Here is a 25,132-nt window from a genome sequence, read left to right on the forward strand (position 1 = left end):
TATACTACACCCAGGGCTGTTTCTAGCCAATTTGGCTCCCAGTGCGAGATTTAAAAATGCGCCCCCCCGTGACATAAAAAATGTGCCCCCCCCCCCACACACACACACCTAGATGGCAAAAAATAAATTTGTGCGCGCACCCGGCAAGGGGGCGTGGCCTCATCTGAATGGGTGTGGCCTCATTTAAATGGGCATGACCTCGTCTGAAAAGACTACCTCACAATCCAGTTTTTGACCCTGCTCCAACAGATCACGACCACCACAGGAAAAAACAATTCTACTATATTAAGCCCCACACAGTAATGCCCCCTGCACCATATTATGCCACACACCGCAATGCCCTTGATACAATAAATCCCCACAGTACAGCAGGCAACAGTCCCCATTTCACACATTACGGCAGGTGTCCCCATTTTACACATTGAGAGAGAGAATACTTACAGAGGCGATTACCGCTATTCGGCCCGCCTCACCAGTCGTTTCTCGCGCCAGCCTTTCCCTCTTCCTAACTTGGATACCCCTCTGTACTCCGCTCGGGGGGGGGGGGGGGAGTTTCGCGGAGTGACGGGGTTGTGTCGTGACGTAACGACGCAACCGCGTCATTCCGTGAAACTCCGCCCCCCGAGTGAGTTACTCGGGGAGAAATACGAGGGGGAAGCAGGGAGCCACAGTTAGTGCCGCAGTGGGCGCCCAGTGCGGTTGCACTGCTCGCCTGCCCCAAGAAACGGCCCTGACTACACCCCATAGATTGTAAGCTTGCGAGCAGGGCCCTCCTACCTCTATGACGGTTTGTTTTTACCCAGTTTTGTCTTCTAATTGTGTCCAGTTGTAAAGTGCAGTGGAATGTGCTGCGCTATATAAGAAACTGTTAATAAATAAATATATTGTCGCTGAATGTGACTATACTGTAATAAAACCCACTGAGCAGTCGGCTTATATTATAAGACAGTTCCATACAAGTGACTGGATGCGTCTCCGCTGAACGGAATCTCATTGCTTAATTCCAGGTCACCAGCGCGGAGGGGACAAGGTGAGTGTTTTTCCTCCGTTTCAGCTGAATTTCTGGCGTTGCAGACACAGATTGGAGGCAGGCGGAATCATTTATTCATTTCAGTTTATTAAGGTCAGCACTATTCCATCCAGAGCTCCGCACTCCCAGAGGTGGAGAATACGCGTCTGGGGAGATTTCTGCTCCGTCCACAACCCAATGACAATAAAATGTCACCTTTATGTAACAGCACGACAGCAAATAAAGCAATAATCTGTTATCATACGCCGCGGCCTCAGGAAGTGACACATACAATCACCAGCAGAACACAGCACCGCAGACAGGCAGGCCTGGTATTAAACACCTATTACTTCTAATGGAAGCTGTGCAGTAATCAGCCCTGTGCCACCCTGCCAAGACTCCAGACCTGCCACGTGAATGAGCCAAAAGCGGTGTGGTGGCCGTGAGCTGGGTGGCAGATGGCGGATTCCTAGCAGTGGGGAGTATCTAACCTCACACCACACGGTGGTTGTAATATAACGACAAAAAATACTGCATGTACCATAGGAGACACCTGTAATAGTAGCCTTCTCTTACAGGCACTGTGAGGAGCGCTGGTATACAATATAATGGGGCATACACACAGACTTGGGAGTCTATTTACTAAGCCTTAGACGGAGATAAAATGGAGAGATAAAGTACCAGCCAATCAGCTCCTAACTGCCAGTTACAGGCTGTGTTTGAAAAATGACAGTTAGGAGCTGTTTGTCTGGTACTTTATCTCTCTCCACTTTATCTCCGTCCAAAGCTTAGTAAATAGAGCCCTTGGTCCCCAAACTACTCCTATTACCAGCACCGTGACAGTGACAGGCATACTGACAGTGGATATTATACACAGACAAGAACAATTGTTGTGCACCTCCATGTACAACAGGTGGATGGCAGTTGGAGTACTCATGTACTGTGAGGAGCTCTGCTACACCAGACACTGATCAGGAGAACGCCAGGGTAAGCAGCGCGTACAATTCTTACAACTCACATTTTACGCGTATATGCACTGGATGCGTTTATTACAGAGCTGTGGTCATTTATATTCTTCATCGCGGGTTATTGCATCGTACAGAATGTTGTACTGCGGCTATTTATCACGCCCGTGGATGTTCAGCGTGTTTTCACCCTGTCTCTCGCAACCTAACGATCGGAAGTCATATGTGCGCGTGCGACTGCCATCTATATATACGCATAGTAATTTGGCTTGGCGGGTCCCCATTGGCAGCTACAGCTACACCATCCAGAGACTGCGTTAGCTGGCGGTGAAAAACGCCGCTTCTTGACTAAGGGGGACATTTACTAAGCAGTGATAAGAGCGGAGAAGTGAGCCAGTGGAGAAGTGGTCTGAAGTAACATCTATAATTTGCATACTATAAAATGATACAGAGCTGCTGATTGGTGGATGGGGCAACTTCTCCACTAGCTCACTTCTCCGCTCTTATCACTGCTTAATAAATGTCCCCCTAAGTTACGAAGTTGAATCAGAGGTCTATAGGGTTGGGGGTAAGCGGCAGCGCAAATTAGGTTACCACCGGTGATATCTGATTTATTACAGGGTTGACCTCTTGATAAAATGTAACGATTTGTCTTATGTCTGTTTCTTATGGTGCCCATACACTTGTGCGATGCCCCGCGACGTGACATCGCGGGGCATCGAACCGGCAGTTCAGGTGCAATGAAATCGCACCTGAACTGCCAAAGTGATTACCATGCGATCATGCGATAGATCACATGGTAATCACGTGATGGGCACGCCACCGTCGAGTGGGAGCGGCCTCCATCCGCTCCCGGCGGGTGCCCATCGCACATCGCAGTGCGATATATAGCATGTGTTTTTAAAAACACATGCGATCGCACTGCGATTTGATAAATATTAAGTGCAGCACATATTATCTTGAGACGTGAGATTCGACCGGCGTTCCAGCGCATCGCATCGAAAGGTACCTAAAATGTGCATACAATCCTTTGATTTCTCTCACAGATGCGGTTGAAATCGAAGGTTAGCACCAATTATCTCACAAGTGTATGGGCACCATTAAACAGACCCCTAAATGAGCCTCAAAGCTTCAACATTAAACTAATTATCAACAGTGACATCTACAGGCCATAGAGTATAACTACACAATATAGTAAATGAGGAGTCATCGCAACACACAAATAATTATCCTATGTTTTCTTTGTAATGACAGAAATTGGTTCAGAGTCGGACATAAGCCGCTCTCGTTAAAGGTAAATGTAACAATGGGCCTGATTCATAGTTGTACGCCAGGCTGATATTTTCGCAGTTGAGCCATTATCGGTAAACTACGCTTGCGTCATTGCCGCAATGTGCTTGTGCAGCGAATGATCTGCAATTACGCTCGAAGTGAGGAATCATTCGCAATTGATTGACATGAAGCGGCCATTTTGTGGGAGGTAACGGGAGTGGCAGCAAAAATGCTGGCGGGGTCATTTTTGGAGTGTGTATCAGCCGCTGACAGCGATCCGGTATGCGGGAATCACATCTCCGGCATCTCAAGTGTGGCTCCGGTGGGCGGCTGCTACATTTGCATATTTTCCCACATCCTATGGGGTAAATTGACTAAAGCTTCTAAAATTGAAACGTGATGTTGCCTATAGCAACCAATCAGATTCTGTCTATCAATTCTCTATTGCATCCTAGAAAATGACAGACAGAATCTGATTGGTTGCTATGGGCAACATCACCACTTTTCATTTTTAGAGGCTTTAGTAAATATACCCCTCTGAGTCAAAAATTGCACCTGCGGCAGCATTAGCGCACTACTATGAATCAGGCGCCATGTCCCTATTTAGTAATAAACTGCACCAAACACACAGTGAGCGGAAGCCATTTTGTGCACTGACCCAATATCAGCCAATCAATTCACAGGACACTACTGAGGCACTTTGAATGCATTCTCGTGACTGATGTTAGGTTTCACTCCTATGATTAATGTTAGGATTACTGGATGTAGAGAACATAACTGCTCCCTGCATAATATGTCACAATAATGCTGCTGGTTCCTGGTGATTTAATAGGGGGCTTAAGTTGCGGGCGCCCAAGAAAGAACTGACTGAAAATATACATTATACAGTAGTTTGTAAAACAAAGTTCCGTCATTTTACCTCCCGCGTTTTAATGTTGATGTAGCCATTGTGATATGTGAGAGGGCGCTGTCGCCAGGTGACATGCGCAGGGATGCAGCGGCCGCTTTTCTGCCCAAAACAGGAGAGCAGCTGGAGGAAGTTCACTTCATTGATGATCCGGAGAACGACCAGGAACAGGAAGACCGACACGGAGCAGATGGCTAGAGCAGGCAGCTTCTGGGGGAGAAAGCGAAGCAAAAGAAATACAGAATCAATATATTATAATAACATGGTAATAACATGAGCATTCCATGAAAACTTTCCGTTGAATCCGTGGTTAAATCTTAGACCACCGGTTAATGGTGGTCATTCCAAGTTGTTCGCTCGCTAGCAGTTTTTAGCAGCCGTGCAAACGCTATGCCGCCTCCCACTGGGAGTGTATATTAGCTCAGCAGAAGTGCGAACGAAAGGATCGCAGAGCGGATACAAAAACAGTTTGTGCAGTTTCAGAGTAGCTCCAGACCTACTCAGCGCTTGCGATCACTTCAGACTGTTCAGTTCCTGTTTTGACGTCACAAACACGCCCTGCATTCGCCCAGCCACGCCTGTGTTTTTCCTGGCACGCCTGCGTTTTTTGGAACACTCCCTAAAAACGGTCAGTTGCTACTCAGAAACGCCCTCTTCCTGTCAATCACTCTGCATCAGCAGTGCGACTGAAATGCTTCATTCGTTGTAATAGTACGACGCGCATGCACATTGCGCCGCATACGCATGCGAAGAAGTGCCGATTTTTTGCCTGATCGCTGCGCAGCGACCGAAATCTGCTAGCGATCAACTCGGAATGACCCCCAATGTCTCCCCAGCCTATCATCCACCTGCTCTCTCTCTCCTAGGCGCATACCCAAGAACATTCTCCCAACCAAGTCCATCCACCAATTGGCCCAAACTTCATCATTCATCCAATCACGCCAACGTTCGCTCAAAGCCTTCCCACATTCTTATTTGCGCCACCTTTGCGGGTCCATAAAACGTGAACGTTGAGCTTAAACGTGAACTAAACTATTGCAAGATGGTGTGCGATGAAGTCACCGTACATCGCTCGAGAACATTGTGCGCTGTAAAATACACATATATTATTAACAGAGCACTAGTCACATACACGATAAATCTTCTCAGCAACGCATACACCGTCTAACGGGCCAGAAACCAACCGCCAGTGTTGGTTTGTGTGCAGGGAAGACAGGTAGTGAGAAACATAAGTGTCTCCGAGATTTTCCTTTGGTTTTGAAACTATTTTTTTTTATTGAAGCATCAAGTGTCACATACGCAGGCACTGTAACCAACAATGGCGCGATTATTAACGAGAACAAAGATTACTGACGATGGTATAGCGCAAGGGGTACATGGAGTCCTCAAGTCAATAAAATAAGGAACCAATAGGTTCCAACATACAGAGGTCTATAACAAAAAAATTATAAAATTACATATCAAGATTGTAAAAACCGCAGAGAAAGGTGCCTCGTCGTCTTCCTCATCCCCCCCACCCCGCCGTCTTCCTCATACCCCCCACCCCGCCGTCTTCCCCACCCCCTCCCCTGGTCCACAGTAATTAAATATGTTAAAACTGAACCAATAGCGTGCAATAATCAAGACTTAGGGGTCTATTTACTAAGACTGAGGGTTCTATTTACTAAGACTTGAATGGAGATAAATTCGCTGGGGATAAAGTACCAGCCAATCGGCTTCTGTCATTTTTCAAAAACAGCCTGCGACATGGCAGTTAGGAGCTGATTGGCTGGTACTTTATCTCCAGTGACTTTATCTCCAGCCAAGGCTTAGTAAATAGACGCCTAAGCCTTGCTCGGAGATAAAGTACCACCCAATCAGCCACTAACTGTCATTTTTCAAACACAGCCTGTAACATGACAGTTAGGAGCTGATTGGCTGGCACTTTATCGCCATCTACTTTATCTCCATCCCAGGCTTAGTAAATAGATCCCTAAAGTTCACTTTTAGAGTTGTATCGAAGGGTCATTTGCTGCAAGTTTGGAAAGGTACCAGGACGAATTCTTTAAACTATGATGGATTTGTGCCCTCACTGGGGTAGAAAGTGTAGCTATGTAAAAGTTTTCAGTTTTCAGTTCTTTGTCCACGATACCTTCAACCCAATTCATTCTAAACAAATAATGTAAGGGTGCAGCCAAGTCTGCAGCACTTCTTCCCAGTAAAAGTCGCCTGCCACCGTGCGTGACGCGAGCACATGGGGGAAGTATCTCAAATAGATCCCATTCTGGAATAAAATTGACCAAATTAGCTATAGAGTAGTTACGACCTAGAGCCAAGAGCCTTGAATTATGGGGCATGCCCACAGGTAATGGTATGGTGATGTCTATTTTCCCTTCGTGGAAAGAACCCGGATGTGACATCAAGTGAGGGCGGAAGTTCTCTTCTGCCCTTAAAGCATGTTAATGTTTTCTCCAATCTCCGTTTGTTGTAGGGTATTTTGTTTTATTTATGCTGCATTGTACCCTCGCTCGCCACAGGTTACTATTCCAAATAGTTTGTGACTTGAGCCAGTGCATTATGGGAAAAGTCCTCTCCACAAAGGGAATCTAGATGCTACCGTAGTGGTATAGGTCCGCTGACTGAGTTCCACAGTTGTAGCAATTTGAGTTTGGCGAATCGCCTATCACAAATCTCCTATGAGGAGATAAATAGGCCCTGTGGAGCATATTTAGAAAGATTGCAGTATATGAAGAGTAGGGTAGGAGTACGCAGATCTTAGCATGATGAGAACAAAGTAAATCGTTCGGTGATACATTGGAGAGAAAGTCAGTGGGCGAGACTCGTAGGAGAGTTATCAGGTATAAATTGAATGCGCAGGCCGGTATAAATTGCTGAATTGTTCCCTGCTGTTTGTAACAAATGCCCAGATTTATCAAGCCTTGGAGAGTGATAACTTGCAGGATGATAGATTACCAACCAATCAGCTCCTAACTGTCATGTTACAGGCTGGGTTTGAAAAATCGCAGTTAGGAGCTGATTGGTTGGTACTTTATCACCGTGCAATTGATCACTCTCCAAGGCTTGATAAAATCATAATCCAAAGTGTCTAACGCATAGGGGGTCATTCCGACCCGATCGCTCGCTGCAGTTTATCACTGTTGTTCCCTAGCAATCAGGAAGAGGCAGTCGCTGGGCTTGAGGGGGCAGGACGGCGGCGTTAAGCGGGGCGGACTAGACCTGTGCTTGGCGTCCCCCCGCATATCTGAGTGCCTGATCGGAACTGTGCTAAATTTAGCACAGCTACGTTCAACTCGGAATGACCCCCATAATCCCAATCTGAAGTCAAGAAATCCTGCACAACAGAGAAAAATGCAAGAGGCATACCTCCCAACATCCGGACACTCTAATGCAGTACGCCCTCGCGCAGCGACACAACGTGCATCAGAAAAGAGGGCGTGGTCTATGGAAAAAGGAGGTGTGGCTTTGCAGGAATGCAGTGATCGCGAGCCACGCCTCACATATTCGTCACTGTGGGGGCACGGCTAACGCTCTGTGAACTCCTGGCATGCCCCCAGTCCCTCTGTGTCCTGTGAATGGACGCTGTGCGCATGGACTGTATATGAGTGACAGGAGCCTCCCATCGTCCCGCGAGGTGGGACAGCGACACAGTCCCGAAAAAACAGGACTCCCCAGCAAAAATCTGTACAGTTGGGCGGTATAAAGAGGGAATGCCGCTAATGTGGGATAACGCCCCCTAGCTTCCTGGAACGCGAGAGACGTCTCAGAGCTTTGTTATTCATTGATTCATGAAACGTCACATTTTCCAAAACGCTCTTCTCTTTCTCAATATCTTGCAGCCATCAGAACATATTCTGAATTAATTATTTCTCCAGCGGGATCTAACGTTTCAGTCACTCCGAAGTCACCTCCGTGAGTCAATGGTACATGTTATGGCTGAATTACTCGCTCAGTACAATCCTCTACGCCCAACGCACTTTACCAGCGTCCTCTACCCGTAGAGGTGGAAAGCGAAGAACCTTCTCCTGTCTATAACTTAACAAAATATCCTGACATTTGTGTTAAAAGCTTTCTTCCTGTAAGATCAAAGAGAATGGACCTGTAACAGCTTTCCGTCTCCCAGAGGTACTGATGTTCTGTTGTCCCATTTCCTTTATCCGCCTCCTCTCTGATGTCCGCAGATTACTCCTCAAATTATCCTCACTTATCGTTACCGTCAAGTCGAGAGGAAAACTTTTAAAGGCCAATTAACATGACAATTGATATTACAGAGGACGTGTCACAAGGTTATTCATTCCACGTCTGCTTTATTACATATCTTATTATTTACTTATTGACATTGATTTATATTACGCCGGCATATTGCACTGCACTTTACAATTGGGGTCAGGGTAATAAATTGAGATTTGGTAATACCCGACAGAGCGGTAAGACGGTCATAAGGGTGAATGTAATAATGTAATAGTCTACGATTTGCAGGATTTGGCGAGTTCCTGGTGAGTCTGACCGATGTTTAAAAGGGGTTATCGTATAAAAAGCAAAAACAATTAATAAATGCCCCACACTGGCTTTTCTCCAGTCACCGCTACGGTCTGTCTCACTGAGCATGGATTTGGGAAATGGGTGTGGCTGAATATTACCTAACTCCCAACTTCTACTTTCTTATAGATGGGGCAGTGCCGCCACGCGCACAAGCAGAAGGCGCGGTCCCTCCACACAGCGGTGTGGTTACGTCATATTAGGGATGGCCATCAGTGGGTTATCCATCGATGGTACCATGGATGGATAACCTCGAAGGTTGGAAACCATCTGTAAGGGAACCAATATTGAGTGAGTCGAGGGCCAATCAGGACCCGGGGGCGTGGCTTTGTGGGTGTCAGGGGGCGGAGCTATGCGCAGTGTTCCTGACATCCTGGAGAAGAAAAAAATATTTGATTGATCTTTATCATCGATAGCAGGAACCCATCTGGTCCTCCCCCATTGATGGTAAAAGTAGTTACCATCGGTCATATACCATCGATGATTTCAAATCATTGATGGTCATCCCTACATCATATTGGGCCATGCTACATCCTCCATGGGGTGTCCTCAGTACTCCCCCAGCCCCCTTCCTCTCCCCTAACATAACCCCACGCACGTTGCACACAGATGCCATAGGCAGGCAGGTCACTAAAGGGGCACCCGTTAGCGCCATACATTTCCCAATCATCCTGGAATTAGGGTAGAAGTTCTGATTGGAACTTTTCCTGTCTAAATCTGGACAGCTGGGAGACATATAAGACATAAATGAGCATCCAACAAGCAATAGCTTAGGAGAAAAATATAATTTAATAAGTAACCAGAGTGGTCCAACAGTGATAGCAAGCAGGACTTTACATTTTCCATCTGGCCGGCAGCCCCATATATAGTAGTGTAAAGATGAAGTGCGTGTGCCCCCTATATATGTGTGCCCCCGCAATGAAATGCACCTTTGCATGCTTAGGGGTTAACAAAGGACCCTGGGAAGAACACAGCTGCACACCTAGAACACAGAAGCTGCCGAGAGGTCCCCGGATCACTCTATTCCACAATAATTGCCGCCCTATGATGAGTTACTGAGTCTCCCAGCTCCCTGAGACTCCAGTCAATAGACTTAAGCAACTTGATTGATTCCTGCTGGATGGACATTTATAGCCCCAGTAAATATCCCTGGACAAGGCAGGCTCCTGCAGACAAAACCTTCTCACAGTGCGCTCAGCTAGAGCTTATACTCATATAACTGTCAACCTTAATAGATATCGGTAACGTAGAATGTTAGCTCTTGGGCCAATGAAAAAAAAAAAAGGGAATGTAAAACATAAATCCTCCACTTGTTCAGTTTAGCAAGAATGTTTCTCAAGTATATTCATAATTAACACATCATAATTAAACCAATCCTGGGTATAGGGTTATTACATAATTTAATCCATGCAATTATGGCATACACGCCGACACTCCTGGCATGTCCAGTAGGCTTCTGAATCTCGGGCGACTCTCCCAGGTGGCCAGAAGAGTTGTTAAGGATCCAGGAGGCTGCCCGCTGAATTGCGTCATGATGGCCTAGCCCCCCCCCGCTTTACAGTGCTGATAGTTGCGGCATTGTGTAGCAGGGGGCAGTGCCACAATGATGTGACCGCGCAGTCACAATACCCCACACTGCCCACTTCTGCCGCACCATACCAAGCTGGTGGGATCGTCATGGAGGGAGCAGACCAGAGGTTGGCAAGTATGAATTATGGGGCAAATGTCTGCAGATGAAATGCTAATCCAACAGGCGCTAAAGAAGAAAACAAGAACGTCCAATGACGAACAGGAAAAGATGCGGCGTCGGCAAGGAAGAAGACGCCAGAAGAAAAAAAAATAGAAAGAAGACAGTAGTCTCATGAAAAGAAGATAGACATCGAGAACATTGTGCAAGAAGTGCTCCAAGCTGGAGGAGGCCCGCGGCAGGTGTCCAAAGAAAAAGTGGCCCCACACTTTGGGTACTGGGCCCAATTGCCAGTCAGTGTAGGTGCTAGTCCTACCTTCCAAATGTCTCTGTATTTTATGCACTAGGCCCACACCCATATTATTCCCGTGAGGGCTATGTGGCTCCTACAGGTTCACGTAGAAAGGTCACCACCTCCCCAACAATGACTTGTACACCGCAGTAGGTGTTTATAAATGCGCATAGGCCTGGGCTCAGTAGGCGCTCTACCCACCATCAGGCTCAGACTCCAGGGAGGTGGTTCCTTGCTTTTAGAGGCCTCGTACCTTGAGCAACGCCCCAAACCCAGTTTCCCGCCAAAATCAGACGCCCATAATAAATAACAGTTAATTAAAGGAACAGATTATTTTTCCAAACAGAGATTTGGCAGGGTTGGATGGATGTTGAGCCCCACAACTGTCGAGTAGCATCAGGGAACCAGTTAGTAGTTGGTTGGGTCATTGCATCAGTTTGCTAGGGGGGTGGCACAGGCAATGTCCCTCTGGACCAGCGGAAAGCTCTATCAGTGTCTACATCTCACCCAAATATAGAAACCTTGTTAAATTTAGCCTATAAATCGCCAATTTTATGACACAACCTTAATGGTGCCTCCCTAGATTTCTCTACATGTATTAAGTAATACGGTAGAAGCAGACAGAATACGATAAAAATCCCGGTCTGGGAGAATGGAGAATATTACTCGGAAAAGATGGAAACGTCAGAGCCAGATTCAGCTGCAAAATGTTTAACCCCGAGAATAAAATGAATGTGTATTGATTGGCTACGGGAGAAGATTATAATTTGATCTACGTATAATTGCTGTTTTTATGTAACCATTGAGCAAAATGAATGCTAAATTCTCTGTAGCGCATGAATTGCAAATAGGCCACACTAAATATTTATTGAACCTTTTACGATTATGTGCATAAAACTAAATGGGAATACCGCCGAATATTTGTATGCAAATGACAGAAACCAGGCTCATTAGCACTGAGGTCAGCTAATTTTCCATTGCAATTCTGTGGGATGACATTGCAGGAGCCTGGAAGCGCGCCCATTGCGGAAAGCGGCGTTTAGAAAGGTAAATATATATAAAAAGTCAGCTTTTGTTTAACTACGCCATTGAATATGATGTTGTTGTGCCATTCTGCTATAAAACGAGGGAGATTAAGTACAATGTGCGGCGACTTGCTCGCTCGGTGTGTTCAGCTGCTGATAAGCCGAGGAGACGGAACTGGTTCCAGTGAATAGAGATCTTGCAGAATGACTTTCTTGTTCAACAAATTCTGGAGGGCATCATTGTAACAGATGGTGAGAAATATGAGTCCCTGTTGTTCTCGTCGTATAAGAATAAAAAGAAAAGGAAAAGTATCTCTTTGTAAAGTACAGTAAATCTAAGACATTTCTCGCCTTGTAAAGCCAATCTGTCACTGCGCACATGTCGGCTTCTGGACAGAATTTTGTGTATAATGTGCAGAAACACATTATGGTCCTCCGGCACGTTACTTTCCGCCCTGCATTATTTGTCTGTGGCAGAGCGTTAGTATTAAGTGCAATTATCAACAGTTTAGCCCTACCAAAAAATTGCCCATGACCATGTCAAACGCACGCGTGGGCTGGAAGGTGGGAGTGACGTACAGGGGAAAGAGGATCACTGCGGTAAGAGAGGGGACTGCGTGCTGCAGCTCCAGACCATCCCTCATTTCCAGGAATAGGTCATGGGTTGTACAGATTCATCCAAGGAAATAACGACTCGGTCAAGTCATCATTATCAACCAACTGCACAACCACTATACTGTATGTTCCATCATCCTTATTCTCTAGGTGCTAATATTGACTGAAATGTCATTGTGTGCAGTTCTGCATGGTGCGTCTGTCTGCGTCTCGGACCCAGAAATGGGTATGGCCTCACTAGAAACTGAGTGCGGCTTGGGTGGCTCTAGGAGTTTGGGTGTGGGAGTGTTTTTGAGAGGATATGAGTAGCTTAGGTGGATCTGTGAGTGGATAAGATGGATCTGGTAGTGGTTTGGGTGGTTCTGGGAGTAGCTTAGATGGACCTGGGAGTGGTTGCATTGGTTCTGGGCGTAGCTTAGGTGGATCTGGCAGTGGTTTGGACATATCTGGAGAGGTTTAGATGGATCTAGGAATGGTTTGGAGATATGTGGAAATGGTTTGGATGGATCTGTGTGATTTGGTGGATATGGGAGTGGTTTGGGTGGTTCTGGGAGTAGCTTAGATGGATCTGGGAGTGGGTTTGGTTTATTTGGGACTGGTTTGGGTGCATATGGGAGTAGCTTAGGAAGATTTGGAAATTGGGTGAATCTGGAAGGGGTTTAGCGCAATCTGAGAGTGATACTGGTGTCCTAGGAGTAATTTAAGTGGAGCTGAGAAAACAAAACTATTCTTGCTTACCCTAGATCATATTTGCACAGAATATACATGTGGAAACACATGGCACAGTGGTTAGCATTGCCAGTGCTCTAGGTTAATAAGTTGGATCCCTGACCCAGGCCCTATCGGTGTGGAGATTGTATATTATCTCAGTGTTTGTATGGGTTTCCTCCAGGTACTCTGGTGTTCTCCCACACTCCCAAAAATATACTGGTAGGTTAAGCGGCTTCTAGAAAAAATGTACCCTAAGGGGGGAAAGAGACGGGTGCAACACAGGGGAATAGCTTCGGAATTTACGGCTGGAGCAATTCAATAAAGCTGCCTTCCCCCTGCTTGGTAAACCAGGGGTTAATAAACGTTAATCCATTGATTCTGTGTAAAATGCACAATAAATGGGTTTCCACATGCGTATAACCCCCGCGAGCTTCCGAGACACACCCACGATATTCCCATGACACTCCCACAAGTCCGGGCGGTTACGTGCAATCGCATAGTTCCCGCCCTTTCACGGAAAGACAGATAAGGCCAAGCTGCATCCGATGGACTTACGCAAAAGATATGTAAATTTACTTCTGCGCACGCGGCGTGCAACAACTCGCCATGTGCGTCCATGCTACGAGAACCATCCTTATCAGAGCCAGGATTGCGCAACATAAGCTCACTACACCATCTCCATGTAACTGCGCACATTTTTCCCCATACACGGAACTTAAAGCCGCAATAACCATTTATATACTTTCAGGTTTTATTCGGGAACTCTGAAAAGCGTTTATACCCAGCTAATATCTATTATGACATATAGAGAATACTCCTCCGCAATAACGCAGGCTTCAGGAAAGGAATGAGAGAGGTTGGTTCATTAGCCGGATGATGTACAGCGCTCAGCGCATTTGTAAACTGTCCCCAAACGCCACCAATGCAGATTACTCACAGAAGTGGCACGTGACGGGGAAACGGAACACTCTGAAGTTCTAATTCTGGTATCGCTGCTATCCTAGAATGAACTTGCCTGGTAGCGAGGAGGGAGAAAGGATTAATATTTCATGCTGAGAACGCTGACAGGAGGACAGACGAGCAGAATTAATTCATACACAATGCACAAGAGATATCCCCGGATAGCGCAATCATAGACTAGAACATGAAAAGGAATTAGACGGAACCGCTCTCACTTAAAAAAAAAGCTGGTTTTATTGTATTAACTGGATTTTTTTAGCCCCCTTCATGCGTTTGTAACACCCCAATGGTACTCGCCTTTGGAGGGCGCCGTGTACAAGTGGTGCCCACGTAACTTCTCACTGTCTTTTAACTATTGGCGGTGCCTCCACCTGAATCAGTACCGGCCTCAGGAAACCTCTGCCCATGGTGGCCTCAGGAAACCTCTGCCCATGGTGGCCTCAGGAAACCTCTGCCCATGGTGGCCTCAGGAAACCTCTGCCCATGGTGGCCTCAGGAAACCTCTGCCCATGGTGGCCTCAGGAAACCTCTGCCCATGGTGGCCTCAGGAAACCTCTGGGCAACACCTCTAACCTTTCATCGCTGGCGTATACATAGTGGGTGCAGGATGTGCCTTGTACATGGGTCCCTGGGTCCGGGAAGGCCCATATCGCACATCCCTTGGATCGCGCAAGCCGCACGCTTCAGGTCCAAGCGAGAGGCCAGGAAACCTCCGTCACCCTGGACTCATCCCTCCTCAACATCGCCACCCTCTCCCCACCAGCAAACCCCATCACTGCCGTACCGCGTCCTATGTCACAGACCAATACTGCACATGTGTATTATATGTACTACAATTGTAGAGAATGAAATCCATTAAATTCATGAGTAAATAGAACACAGAGAAAAAGAGGGTGGTATTCATGTGACCGGCGGTCTGCTGACCGACAGTCACATGACCTCCTCCACCATCCCGACGGCTCACTATCCCGATGGTCGGCATGCCGACCAACAGGGACTATTTCCACTCGTGGGTGTCCACGACACCCATAGAGTGGGAATAGAACCCGTGGCGACCGCAGGTCGCCACCGAGCCCGCAAGGGGCTTGCTGCACTCGCCCCTCCCCGCCGGGATCCCGGCGTCGGTATGCTGCCGGGATCCCGGCGTCGGTAAGCTGACCGGCGGTCTCCTGACCGCCGGTCAGCCGTACTACACCCAGAAAAAGACAATAGCGCAGGTGTTCTCAAACTTTTTTAAATCACAGCAACCTACAGTATCAGATTTTTTTTCATGGCACCTCTAGGTCGAAAGTTTCTATTGTGAAATTTAGAAATAAATATTACATGAAGTCATCCTTAGGGTCAGTTACGTTGTGAGGGACGAGATTTGCTTCTGTTTGTCCACATATGTTATGACTGGCAGCCACCAAAGCCCCAGGGTGCCACGGCACACAGTTTTAGAACCACTGCAATAGATAATTCTTGGAAATATCAATAGACATCGATGTTAATCAATGGTTGGCAATAGAGGAAACACGATTCTGTAAAAGAAATGTATCATTTTCTGGCAATGCAGTATTGACGCACAGCATAGGCCCTCACACGGGAATAGTGGCAGGCAATGTACTAAATACAACAACAAAGAAAGCACACAATAGAGTGTAGAGATATCACACACAACTGGAGGAATGGGAGCAATGATTGACACACAATTTGCATCAATGTCTCAGAAACTCCAAAACCTCAAACTAGAATTGAGGGTTTCTCAGATGTCCGATGGTCATTCAGATGATCTGACGCTGCGTCTTAGGATCACTGAAGCCGACACTGGGCGTCTTCTCATTTAAGACGTCACCTGCAGTTCTTGATAATTTTGCACAGTCGCTGCATACAAATATACACAATGGTTCTGCCACTAGCGTCCACCTCTAAACCAGCCCCATATTTTCTTATTGCCGCAATAAGCAGTGATATGAAATCATAATGATCAGGTCTAAAATCTAATAATGAATAAATATGCACAAAGGTATGCAGTGATTGGTGGTGGCACAGCTCAAGTGGGATAGACATTTATGAAAGAGGCAAATTTGAGAGAGAGGATAGCCATTGATGATTCCAAATCATCGATGGTTTATGACTGATGTGGAATACTTTTGCCATCAATGGGAGAGAAACAGATGATTTCCCACCAACGACGGTACAGAAACACCCGATTTGTTTTACAAGGTGTCAGAACACGGAACATAGCTACACAACCCGACACCCATGAAGCCCCACCCCCAGCTGCTGGTTGGACCACGGGCCAGCCTTTAAAAGCACAGGGATGACCATCTGTTGGAGAAACCATCGATAGCCATCAATTGCTTAGGTATGCAACCACTGATGGTCACTTGCCATTCCACCATCAATTGTAACCATCAATGGTAAACACACCAATGGTGTTTAGTAGCCTTACAGTGACTATGATCTTACCCTACGATGAATCGTAGTCAGGATATATCTATAGAGCAGGTGTCGTTACTCTGTGCTTTATGTCGGGGGTATGGAGTATATAGGAACCCCCACCCCCACCCATTCCTCTTCCTACACACACATTCCCTTTGCAGTAAATAGCAATTTATCCCAAAAAATGACAGCTCCACTTTAAGAACAAAATCCCGTGGAGTACGGCTATTATGGAGCTAACATTAATGCATGCACTTAGGAACAGGTTACAAAAGATCTGTGACTTCTCAGATTGGGTGAGAACTCTGCGCAGCGCTCGTGCTGAGCGACACAAATCATTATTTCATTAAAAAAAGCTGCCAAAAGAGTCCATTTACACAATGTGGCAAATACAGTATTGCTGGAAGCAAACACGACAATGTGATTTCCAAACACAAGTCCCGCGCTGCTCAGCGGAGCCAAATTATCCCCAAACCGCACAATGCAATGGCAATTATTCCCGAACATGGCACGTGTCAGTGACACCAACGACTTTGTAGTGTTACTGCGGCTCTGCCGTACCCTGGGGTGGGCTCGGGTGTTCTGGCAGCTGCCGTCCATTTATATGTCTTGTAATACAGTGCGCTGACAGCACCCTGATTAGTTACTAATGGGTGTAGCGCAAGATACAGCAATTAGTGTTCTGTGGGATTACATGCATAATGGTAAGGAAATAAAGCACAGGAAGGAACTTGTGTTTTCTCCTCCTGGTGGCGAGCCCGGTGCAGTCACAGTTACACAGCGTGCTATAAACGAGTCTGATAAACAATGCAAAAATGCGCACAACACAGAATGTCACTGAGAATTGCGGCTTTGCATCAGATCCAAGACTGACTCATTGGGTAATAGTGATTCATGGCGATGCAGATATTAAATGGCGAGTTCTGAAGTCTGCACAGATGTCTTATGAGGGGTGGGAGCCCACGGGCCAAATTCAGACCTGATTGTAGCAGCAAATTTGTTAGCAGTTGGGCAAAACCATGTGCACTGCAGGGGGAGCAGATGTAACATGTGCAGAGAGAATTAGATTTGGGTGGGTTATATTGTTTCTGTGCAGGGTAAATACTGGCTGTTTTATTTTTACACTGCAATTTAGATTTCAGTTTGAACACACCCCACCCAAATCTAACTCTCTCCGCACATGTTACATATATTCCCCCCCCCCCCCCCCCCCAGCTGTGCAGTGCACATGGTGTTGCCCAACTGCTAACACATTTGCTGCTTCGATCAAGGGGATCATTCCGCCTATGGGGGAGTGTATTTTTGCTTTGCAAGTGTGTGCAGCCGAGCGGTACAACAAAGTTTTGTGCAGTTTCTGAGTAGGGGGGGGTCATTCCGAGTTGATCTCACATAGAAACTTTTTGCTGCTCGTGCGATCAACCTGACGTCGCCTATGGGGGAGTGTATTTTAGCATAGCAGGGCTGCGATCGCTTGTGCAGCCCTGCTATGCTAAAAAAGTTTAAAGTAAAACAAGACTAGTCCTTCAGCTACTTACCGAGTGTGATGGATCCAGCGATGAAGGTCCCGGCTGTGACATCAGACATTATTTATTTATTACCAGTTATTTATATAGCGCACACATATTCCGCAGCGCTTTTACAGAGAGAGAATATTTGGCCATTCACATCAGTCCCTGCCCCAGTGGAGCTTACACTCTATATTCCCTATCACATGTACACGCACACACATTCACGATAGTGATAATTTTGTTGGGAGCCAATTAACCTACCAGTATATTTTTGGATTGTGGGAGGAAACCGGAGTACCCAGAGGAAACCCACGCAAGTATGGGAAGAATATACAAACTCCACACAGTTACGGCCATAGTGGGAATCGAACCCATGACCTCAGTGCTGTGAGGCTGTAATGCTAACCATTACGCCATCCGTACTGCCCGCGTTGGTCAGACATCCGCGTTGGACTCACCACGCCTGGAAAACAGTGAGTATCCACCCCGGAACGCCTCCTGCCTGTCCATCTTCTTGCGATCACCGCTGCGATCACTTTTCTCGCTGGCGGCATCGCAATGCATCCGCCGCACATGTGTATTTCCGACCCATTCGCACCGCAGCGAAGAACCGCTGCGTGTGAACGGATCGGAATGACCCCCATGGTCTGAACTTACTCAGCCGCTGCGATCACTTCAGCCTGTCCAGTCCCGGAATTGACGTCAGACACCCGCCCTGCAAACGCTTGGACACGCTGCGTTTTCCCAAACACTCCCAGAAAACGGTCAGTTGACACCCATAAACACCTTCTTCCTGTCAATCTCCTTGCGATCGGCTGTGCGAATGGATTCTTCATTAAATCCATCGCCTAGCACGATCCGCTTTGTACCCGTACGATGCGACTGCGCATTGCGGTGTATACGCATGCGCAGTTTTGCCGAGTTTTGACCTGATCACAGCGCTGTAAAAAATAGCTAGCGTGCGATCAGGTCGGAATTGCCCCCCAGGTCTGAATTACCCCCCATATACAGTGTCCAAGTATGTAACCCCTTGTGTTGGTGCATGTGCAGAGTGGAGAACAGAGGGGGTAATTCTGAGTTGATCGCAGCAGCAGCAAGTTTGTTAGCAATTGGGCAAAACCATGTGCACTACAGGGGGGGCAGATGTAACATGTGCAGAGAGAGTTACATTTGGGTGGGTTATTTTGTTTCTGTGCAGGGTAAATACTGGCTGCTTTATTTTTACACTGCAATTTAGTTTTCAGTTTGAATACACCCCACCCACATCTAACTCTCTCTGCACATGTTACATCTGCCCCCCTGCAGTGCACATGGTTTTGCCCAACTGCTAACAAATTTGCTGCTGCGATCAACTCAGAATTAGGCCCTTTGGGGGTGATTCCAAGTTGTTCGCTCGCTAGCTGCTTTTAGCAGCATTGCACACGCTAAGCCGCCGCCTACTGGGAGTGTATCTTAGCATAGCAGAATTGCGAACAAAAGATTTGCTAATTTTCTCGTAACGATTACCCCGCAGTTTCTGAGTAGCTCCAGACTTACTCTGCTATTGCGACCAGCTCAGTCCTTTTCGTTCCTGGTTTGGCGTCACAAACACACCCAGCGTTCACCCAGACACTCCCCCGTTTCTCCAGCCACTCCCGCATTTTTCCCTGGCACGCCTGCGTTTTTCCGCAAACGCCGTGAAAACGCTGAGTATCCGCCCAGAAACACCCACTTCCTGTCAATCATACTCCGATCACTTCAACTATGAAAATTCTTTGTTCTGCCGTGAGTAAATCTACTAAGTTTTGAGCTAAAATACGTAGCGCATGCGCACTGCGAACCATGCGTTCGGTATGCCGTCAGTCGGGATTCCGGCGCCGGTATGCTGGCCGCCGGGAGCCCGGCCGCCAGCATACCAAACTACACCCCCCCTTTGTACGAGACAGCGCATTTTACAGACAGAACAACAGCTGTAAACGACAACAGAATGAAACAGCGCAGCGACACGTGGAACTCTCATTATTAACAAAATATAAATGATATATTAGTACAAGTAGCATTTTAAGAGGAAAAGCCTTTTAATATAATAACGGGGTGGAGAGTAGGTAGGACGCTGACATGCGTTGTTACCGCCATGCGCTTACATAGGTGCCGGGCACAGAATAACACGCCTGTACATTAGGCAGCACCATGGGGCACTTTCCCATGTTAATAAGAGAGGCCCAGATGAAGCCTTAACTCTCCATACGCCCTATACTGGGACAGTACGCCCCAGCAGGGGGTAAACACCTGTACATTGCATTAACCACCCAACGTGACCCTCTCCAGGAGGGACAATACGCTCTGTTCCTGGACTTAATGTGGGATCGCCATCACCGTAGTAACACGTCTTTCTCATCTATTAACTACTTCAACACAGGTGCCGGCAATCATAGGGGGAGATGTACTAAGCAGTGATAAGAATGGAGAAGTGAGCCAGTGGAGAAGTTAAGCATGGCAACCAATCAGCTGCTCTGTTTAAGTTTATAGAGTGCAAATTATAAATGTTACTTCAATGCTGATTGGTTGCCATGGGCAACTTCACTTCTCCACTGGCTCACTTTCTTATCACTGCTTAGTCCATCTCAAGAGGGAAGTCCAGGAACAGAGCATTGTGTACCTCTTGGAAAGGGTCATGTTAGGAGGTATCCTTTTACTCAGGGTGGGGTAAATTTACTAAGATGGGAATTCTATTTAAGATGTGATGTTGCCCACAGCAACCAATTAGATTCTACTTCTCATTAATCGAGCACCTTCTAGAAGATAATACCTGGAATCTGATTGGTTACCCCGGGGTGAGAGTAATGATAGGTTGTATGAAGGCTGCACGGCAGGTACGCCACACGATCCCCTGCGCTAAGAAGATCAGCTTCATTAATGAGGTAGTTAGAGCCAGATGTCGCCTTTGGAGCACAGATTTGTAGTAATCTTGCTCCACTACAGGAGTGTAGCGAGCGCATCAGCATAAGGGGGGTCATTCCGACCCGATCGCACGCTGCAGTTGTTCGCAGCGCAGCGATTGGGTCGGAACTGCGCATGAGCGCGCCGGCACATGCCAGACAGCCGAAGGCCATCCTTACCTAGCGATCGCCTCTGCCTGATTGACAGGCAGAAGCGGTCGCTGGGCAAGAGGGGGCGGCACAGCGGCGTTTGCCTGCCGTTTTCTGGGCGCGGTCCGGCCAACGCAGGTGTGGTTGGACCATGCAGAGGCGGGCCGCAGCCACTGCGTGATGTCACACGCAGCCGCTGCGACCCGGGGCAGCGATGAGTAACTCCCGGCCAGCCGCAGGATCTGCGCTGTCATGAAGTTACTCTTCAAGTACAAAAGCATTGCCGCTGTGCAATGCTTTAGTACTTGTGCGGGGGGGGGGGGGGCTGGACTGACATGCGGGGCGGACTATCCCTGTGCTGGGCGTCCACCCCCCCCCCCTGCATGTCTGGGAAGATGATCGTAGCTGTGCTAAATTTAGCACAGCTACGGTGTCTCAGCCCTTGCACTGTAGGTGTCTCAGCCCTTGCACTGTGGGTGTCTCAGCCCTTGCACTGTGGGTGTCTCAGACCTTGCACTGTGGGTGTCTCAGCTCTTGCACTGTGGGTGTCTCAGCCCTTGCACTGTGGGTGTCTCAGCCCTTGCACTGTGGGTGTCTCAGCTCTTGCACTGTGGGTGTCTCAGCTCTTGCACTGTGGGTGTCTCAGACCTTGCACTGTGGGTGTCTCAGCTCTTGCACTGTGAGTGTCTCAGCCCTTGCACTGTGGGTGTCTCAGACCTTGCACTGTGGGTGTCTCAGCTCTTGCACTGTGGGTGTCTCAGCCCTTGCACTGTGGGTGTCTCAGCCCTTGCACTGTGGGTGTCTCAGCCCTTGCACAGTTGCACTGTGGGTGTCTCAGCCCTTGCACTGTGGGTGTCTCAGCCCTTGCACAGTGGGTGTCTCAGACCTAGCACTGTGGGTGTCTCAGCCCTTGCACTGTGGGTGTCTCAGCCCTTGCACTGTGGGTGTTTCAGTCCTTTCACGGTGGGTGTCTCAGACCTTGCACTGTGGGTGTCTCAGACCTTGCACTGTCACTGTGGGTGTTTCAGTCCTTTCACAGTGGGTGTCTCAGCTCTTGCACTCTGGGTGTCTCAGCCCTTGCACTGTGGGTGTCTCAGCCCTTGCACTGTGGGTGTCTCAGACCTTGCACTGTGGGTGTCTCAGACCTTGCACTGTGGGTGTCTCAGATCTTGCACTGTGGGTGTTTCAGTCCTTGCACTGTGGGTGTCTCAGACCTTGCACTGTGGGTGTCTCAGCCCTTGCACTGTGGGTGTCTCAGCCCTTGCACTGTGGGTGTCTCAGCCCTTGCTGCACTGTGGGTGTCTCAGCCCTTGCACTGTGGGTGTCTCAGCCCTTGCACTGTGGGTGTCTCAGCCCTTGCACTGTGGGTGCCTCAGCCCTTGCACTGTGGGTGTCTCAGATCTTGCACTGTGGGTGTCTCAGACCTTGCACTGTAGGCGTCTCAGCCCTTGCACTGTGGGTGTCTCAGACCTTGCACTGTAGGCGTCTCAGACCTTGCACTGTGGGTGTCTCAGACCTTGCACTGTGGGTGTCTCAGCCCTTGCTGCACTGTGGGTGTCTCAGCCCTTGCACTGTAGGCGTCTCAGCCCTTGCACTGTGGGTGTCTCAGACCTTGCACTGTGGGTGTCTCAGCCCTTGCTGCACTGTGGGTGTCTCAGCCCTTGCACTGTAGGCGTCTCAGACCTTGCACTGTGGGTGTCTCAGACCTTGCACTGTGGGTGTCTCAGCCCTTGCTGCACTGTGGGTGTCTCAGCCCTTGCACTGTGGGTGTCTCAGCCCTTGCACTGTGGGTGTCTCAGACCTTGCACTGTGGGTGTCTCAGCCCTTGCACTGTGGGTGTCTCAGCCCTTGCACGGTGTGTGTCTCAGCCCTTGCTGCACTGAGGGTGTCTCAGCCCTTGCACTGTGGGTGTCTCAGCCCTTGCACATCGACCATCTCAGCCCTTGCACTGTGGGTGTCTCAGACCTTGCACTGTGGGTGTCTCAGACCTTGCACTGTGGGTGTCTCAGATCTTGCACTGTGGGTGTTTCAGTCCTTGCACTGTGGGTGTCTCAGACCTTGCACTGTGGGTGTCTCAGCCCTTGCACTGTGGGTGTCTCAGCCCTTGCACTGTGGGTGTCTCAGCCCTTGCTGCACTGTGGGTGTCTCAGCCCTTGCACTGTGGGTGTCTCAGCCCTTGCACTGTAGGCGTCTCAGACCTTGCACTGTGGGTGTCTCAGACCTTGCACTGTGGGTGTCTCAGACCTTGCACTGTGGGTGTCTCAGATCTTGCACTGTGGGTGTTTCAGTCCTTGCACTGTGGGTGTCTCAGCCCTTGCACTGTGGGTGTCTCAGCCCTTGCTGCACTGTGGGTGTCTCAGCCCTTGCACTGTGGGTGTCTCAGCCCTTGCTGCACTGTGGGTGTCTCAGCCCTTGCACTGTGGGTGTCTCAGCCCTTGCACTGTAGGCGTCTCAGACCTTGCACTGTGGGTGTCTCAGACCTTGCACTGTGGGTGTCTCAGCCCTTGCTGCACTGTGGGTGTCTCAGCCCTTGCACTGTGGGTGTCTCAGCCCTTGCACTGTGGGTGTCTCAGACCTTGCACTGTGGGTGTCTCAGCCCTTGCACGGTGTGTGTCTCAGCCCTTGCTGCACTGTGGGTGTCTCAGCCCTTGCACGGTGTGTGTCTCAGCCCTTGCTGCACTGTGGGTGTCTCAGCCCTTGCACTGTGGGTGTCTCAGCCCTTGCACATCGACCATCTCAGCCCTTGCATGGTGTGTGTCTCAGCCCTTGCACTGTGGGTGTCTTAGACCTTGCACTGTGGGTGTCTCAGCCCTTGCACTGTGGGTGTCTCAGCCCTTGCACTGTGGGTGTCTCAGCCCTTGCTGCACTGTGGGTGTCTCAGCCCTTGCTGCACTGTGGGTGTCTCAGCCCTTGCACTGTGGGTGTCTCAGCCCTTGCTGCACTGTGGGTGTCTCAGCCCCTGCACATCGACCATCTCAGCCCTTGCACGGTGTGTGTCTCAGCACCTTCACATCGGGCGTCTCATCCCTTGCACGGTGTGTGTCTCAGCACCTTCACATCGGGCGTCTCATTGAAGTCCACAAGTGGAACGTGTCAGAACACAACAAGTCGCTGCACAAGACCGATCAACATGAAGAAGATGATTTGGCTGAAATTACCACATAACGCTGCCAGTGCGCCTCATTCACATTTACAGTCACGACGCAGTGAGGGACTGTCTTCGGTGATGTCAATCACATGCGATTTTGACCCCCATTTATCAAGCCTTGGATAGTAATAAATAGCAGGGTGATAAAGTACCAGCCAATCAGCTCATAACTGTCATATTAAAGAGTTTGAAAAATGACAACTGTGAGCTGATTGGTTTGGACTTTATCACCATGCAATTAATTACTCTCCAAGGCTTGATAAATCTGGGCCTATATGACTGGGTTTTTGTCTAATTGCATTGCTTTTGAAGAGCGCAGTTATAGCCTTTGAGCAGGAGTGTTTGCACTGAGCGATGGTGAGGTATGAGCGGAGTTACGTTATACACCGCACAGCACTAGTGTCGCTTCAGTGTGCAATCACATCATGTTTAGGCTTTATGAAACTTGAGGGCCTCATTTGCTATAAGGTAATGACCGGTCATAATACAGGGGCCATACATATACAGGGGCCACACATAACAAAACCAGGTTTGACATGTTATTTTTACAAGAAGGGATTCGCTCATTTATGTTTTAGTTTTCTCTAGCTTATTACCACATCTTCCGTCTGGGGGACCCCAAACTTCAGGGGCTATAGAGTTTTTCTCACAATTTTCTTTTTCATTCCAAATCACCTCAGTTTTACAATGATTTGCTGGTCATTGCTATAGTATTGGTTCCGCTTTCTATGGTTTATATGCTGCACTTTAACGTAACATGCCCGCATTGGCAACTGGACAGCGCAGAACCTAACAATCCCTCCATTTATTAAACAGAAATATAACAGAAAAGCTGCAAAATGCTAATGCAGCTCCCCAGACAGAGAGCAGATCAGAAGTATCCACTGGTCCTGAAGAGCTGGCAATCCATTTCATGACAGACACTTAGATTACACCCTATGGGCAGTTGTGTACTGTTGTGTGCTCATTTTGAAGAATACTGGTTGATGCTTCATTTGCACGCGT

The 25,132-nt window shown here is 48.2% G+C and overlaps 1 protein-coding gene across 1 annotated transcript in view; it reads right to left on the bottom strand.

The window, feature by feature from the left end:
* Nucleotides 1-25,132, bottom strand: part of ST6GALNAC3 (ST6 N-acetylgalactosaminide alpha-2,6-sialyltransferase 3) — a 409,118-nt gene that overhangs the window by 281,426 nt on the left and 102,560 nt on the right. Inside the window, exon 2 of the mRNA XM_063939049.1 lies at nt 4,166-4,363. Within this exon, the coding sequence (XP_063795119.1) occupies nt 4,166-4,363 (198 nt within the window). The remainder of the gene's footprint in view (nt 1-4,165; nt 4,364-25,132) is intronic.

Source organism: Pseudophryne corroboree, chromosome 9 (genome assembly GCF_028390025.1).
Source record: "Pseudophryne corroboree isolate aPseCor3 chromosome 9, aPseCor3.hap2, whole genome shotgun sequence".
In the NCBI taxonomy this organism is placed as follows: Eukaryota; Metazoa; Chordata; class Amphibia; order Anura; family Myobatrachidae; genus Pseudophryne; species Pseudophryne corroboree.